At 33.2% G+C, this 3,416-nt stretch overlaps 1 protein-coding gene across 2 annotated transcripts; it reads right to left on the bottom strand.

Moving 5' to 3' along the window:
• Positions 1-507: 507 nt before the first annotated feature.
• LOC133877094 (uncharacterized) lies at positions 508-2,499 on the bottom strand. 2 transcript variants are annotated; one of them, XM_062315330.1, is made up of 4 exons: positions 2,353-2,481; positions 1,744-1,839; positions 1,426-1,498; positions 508-712 (listed from the first exon to the last, which is right to left on the bottom strand). In XM_062315330.1, exons 1-4 carry the CDS (start codon positions 2,357-2,359, stop codon positions 700-702), a joined length of 189 nt encoding a protein of 62 aa, XP_062171314.1. In that variant the 5' UTR covers positions 2,360-2,481; the 3' UTR covers positions 508-699. The 2 variants fall into 2 exon arrangements, with proteins under 2 accessions (XP_062171314.1, XP_062171316.1); XM_062315332.1 differs by lacking the exon at positions 508-712 and adding an exon at positions 901-1,273 and having other exon boundaries at positions 2,353-2,499.
• Positions 2,500-3,416: the final 917 nt, after the last annotated feature.

Raw genomic sequence — 3,416 nt, 5'->3', positions numbered from 1 at the left:
GATCATGATTTAAATTTGATGCATCTAATGATGTAATGATTCTACATTATTTAAAAATTTTTAAAAATGTGTCAACATTGACTTCATATAAACTATTAGATGCATAAACTATAAATCATAACCATAAAATAAATACTATCCATTTCATTTAAAATTGAAAGAATCTTATTATAGTGAGATAGTGATAAGATACAAGTAGTTTCTAACATTTAACATACAATTTAAAATCATTATGCAACACTAGTTGGGTTTTATAAAAGAGTTATGCAAGAAACTACATTTTCATCCTACACTTATCACACAATACATAGCGGTCCCAAACAATGACTGATCCAAGAGTGGATTAAAACAGTCACTCAGCGGGAATAAAAATATCGTTTCTAACATTTCTCTTTAAAGCATCGGTTTGATTTAATAGTTTCAAAATGTGTTGTCTGGCTTGCGTTTTTAAAAACATGGATTTTTTAACGTTTTCAAACCTGAAAAATATAGGTGAACCTGAAAGCCTAAGAAAATGGTCTGAAAATCTTCATGACAAGGAGTATAATAATACATGCAGGACTATGCAAAAGTAGTTCTGTAAAAACTTAAGATACTCTCAACTCCATTCCAATCACAGTGAGATATATCGTAGCAGCATTAAATCTTCTGCAACATATCTGAACTTGCCATCCTTTAAGTTGACTCTTGCTCTCATCCTCACCATAAATGCCTGAACAAAATATAATAATAATAATAAACGCAATTATTTTTACATAGATTATAAAGGAAAGTAAACTAGCCTACTTTTAGAGGCAGGGAGAGATTTAGGGAGCATTCGGCATTGCAATTTTATAGACAAATTAATGCGATTTTAAATTAAATGACAAAAAATAAATCGTTTAGAATTAACACTACGAATCATTTCAAGCAGCTCTTTCTATTAAGTAACAAAACGACGGTTGGGAAATATATTACATGCTCATGTACCATAACAAGCAGCAAAGAGAAAGGAATCCGTTTGACCAAAAACTTTGAAATGGTGAACCATTCGAAAGTAGCTATCATGAGATCTCCATGAGCAAAATGAATGCATCATGTAAGGGCGGAACTAGAATTTTAGATGTGTGTGCGTGTGGGGGGCCGGGGGTGGGCAGAGGTCCAACATGGTTCTGCCCCTGAATGCGTGTAGAGGTTTTAAGTCCAAATTCCGTCTCTTTCCAATATCTCCGAAAGTATAGCTCAAAGTACTTTCCTCACACCCCCAACTAATGGTGGAAAATATTAGGTATCCCTGCTCGTTCAAAAGTGTTTCACAAAGTCCGTATGAGAAGTCCCAAGCCACAATCACCAAGTATAAAGTGAACAATTTATGAAACAGTAAAATGCTCTATATGTCACCAATTCAAAAGAGGAATGACAGATAAAGGTTCATATATTTGTTACCTCTTGCAGAACTCAGTTACATATCGAGATCCGTTGTAAAGAACGAACCACATCAACACGACCACCAAAGTATCTGGCAAAATTTAGGAATGCACAAGTGCAATATCATACCAACACATAAAAAGGGTTGAAAATGATGGAATGATGGCAGATAAAACCAACCGTACATGTTAACTCTTTTATAAATCAAGCCTCAAAATTTAATTTGCTTAGATTATAGTTGGCTTCACAAACATCACGATAGGATGTAAACCAGAACAGAAATATATAAATCAGATCAGATCTGATCTTTGGAGAGAATGGTGCAATAGAGGATACTGAAAAGATAACGCTCCCACCAATCCAACATGTAGAGCCCAAAAGTGACATTGTAAAGATAGATCTTGCGCTGAACCCAGTTCATACCTCTGGCACCTATAAACAATCAGCAAACAGCTAGAATCAAGATAAGATATAGATAGATGAACAAGACTGAATCAACAAATTGAAGAAGCTAAATTCACCCAAAAAAAAAAACCAAATTTATGATATAGTCCGAGACTCCCATAAAGTAAATTGAACACTCATGTCAATCATAGATATCTCTATGTTTTCTATAATACTTTACAACAAATTATAAAACATTGCATAGAAAAAAAAAATGAGGAAAAAAACTTATCAAATTGTGTTTGTTGATTAAGCTTATTGGTTAATGAGTTATAGCCCTTCAAAAAAAAAAATGCTAAAATGGCATGAAAAAACTCATGCACTTATTGGGTTTTCACCATTTCTCTGGGTGAAATGGTAGCTCTCTCTCTCTCTCTCTCTCTCTCTCTAACTTAATTGAATAATTTGATCCACAACCAAAACAGGGCCAACCACAATAAATTCATAATCGAATCTGTGCACACTGCACAGTGAATAAGCAACTAGGGTTAGGGTTCGTACCTGACATTGAGCTCCTCCTCTTCTCCGACGCAGCAATCTACTGACAATTTTTCGTCGTATGACCTGGAGATTGAACTTTGACTCATTGGATACAGGGGCACCGTCGTCGTTTTACTTTAAAGTAATTATACGGGCGGCCATTTTCGTTTTTAGGTCGAGAATATATCGTCGTAGCAATTACTATTGGTAAACTAAATGCTATAAGAATTGTCAACGAAGACTTTATTAGGGCGATCTTTACAGCTGCGAACATTTTGTGAAATGAGTTTCCGTATGTGAAAAGAAGTAAAAATATCCCTCAGAATGGGATATTAAAGTTTATACTATAATTTTCATATAAACTCATGACGGATTATATTTAATGAAAATGAGTGTTACGTGGTTGTTTATATTTTAGTGGTTGACATGACAGTGTCACGTGATATTGTATTTAATGAAAATGAGTGTTACGTGGCTGTTTATATTTTAGTGGTTGACATGACAGTGTCACGTGATATTGTATTTAATGAAATGAAAATGAGTGTTACGTGACTGTTTATATTTTAGTGGTTGACATGACAGTGTCACGTGATATTGTATTTAATGAAAATGAGTGTTACGTGGCTGTTTATATTTTAGTGGTTGACATAGTAGTGTCACGTGAATTATCACGTCAGTTTATAAATGCGATAAATGATTCACATTTTAGTGACTATACAACGTGGTAAGTATTCACGTAGATGTCACATCAGTTTATAAAAAATTTGTAGTAAGAATTCATTTTCAAAATGCATAATTTTAGGCGTGATTTTCCCGCTTAGAGTACATTTTTGTAATATTTAAATTTTTTAGATCTGCCAATGAAAAAACATAAAATAGTTATCCACTAGAAACTATGATGAGAACAATGTAGGTGAACGTAATTAAATTTTGGGGAAATCTAATTTCACTCTATACACCATTACACCTTATTTAGCTACCGATCAAACCTTATAATTATATCATTTTAGATAACAATAGGAAAATTGTATTATTGGTTTTTATAATTAGTCAGATTACAAATCACTTATTGTTGTATTAAAAAT

This window comes from Alnus glutinosa, chromosome 9, assembly GCF_958979055.1.
Source record: "Alnus glutinosa chromosome 9, dhAlnGlut1.1, whole genome shotgun sequence".
In the NCBI taxonomy this organism is placed as follows: Eukaryota; Viridiplantae; Streptophyta; class Magnoliopsida; order Fagales; family Betulaceae; genus Alnus; species Alnus glutinosa.
Note: the sequence above shows the minus strand (reverse complement) of the source record. Positions and strands in the feature narration are given on the sequence as shown.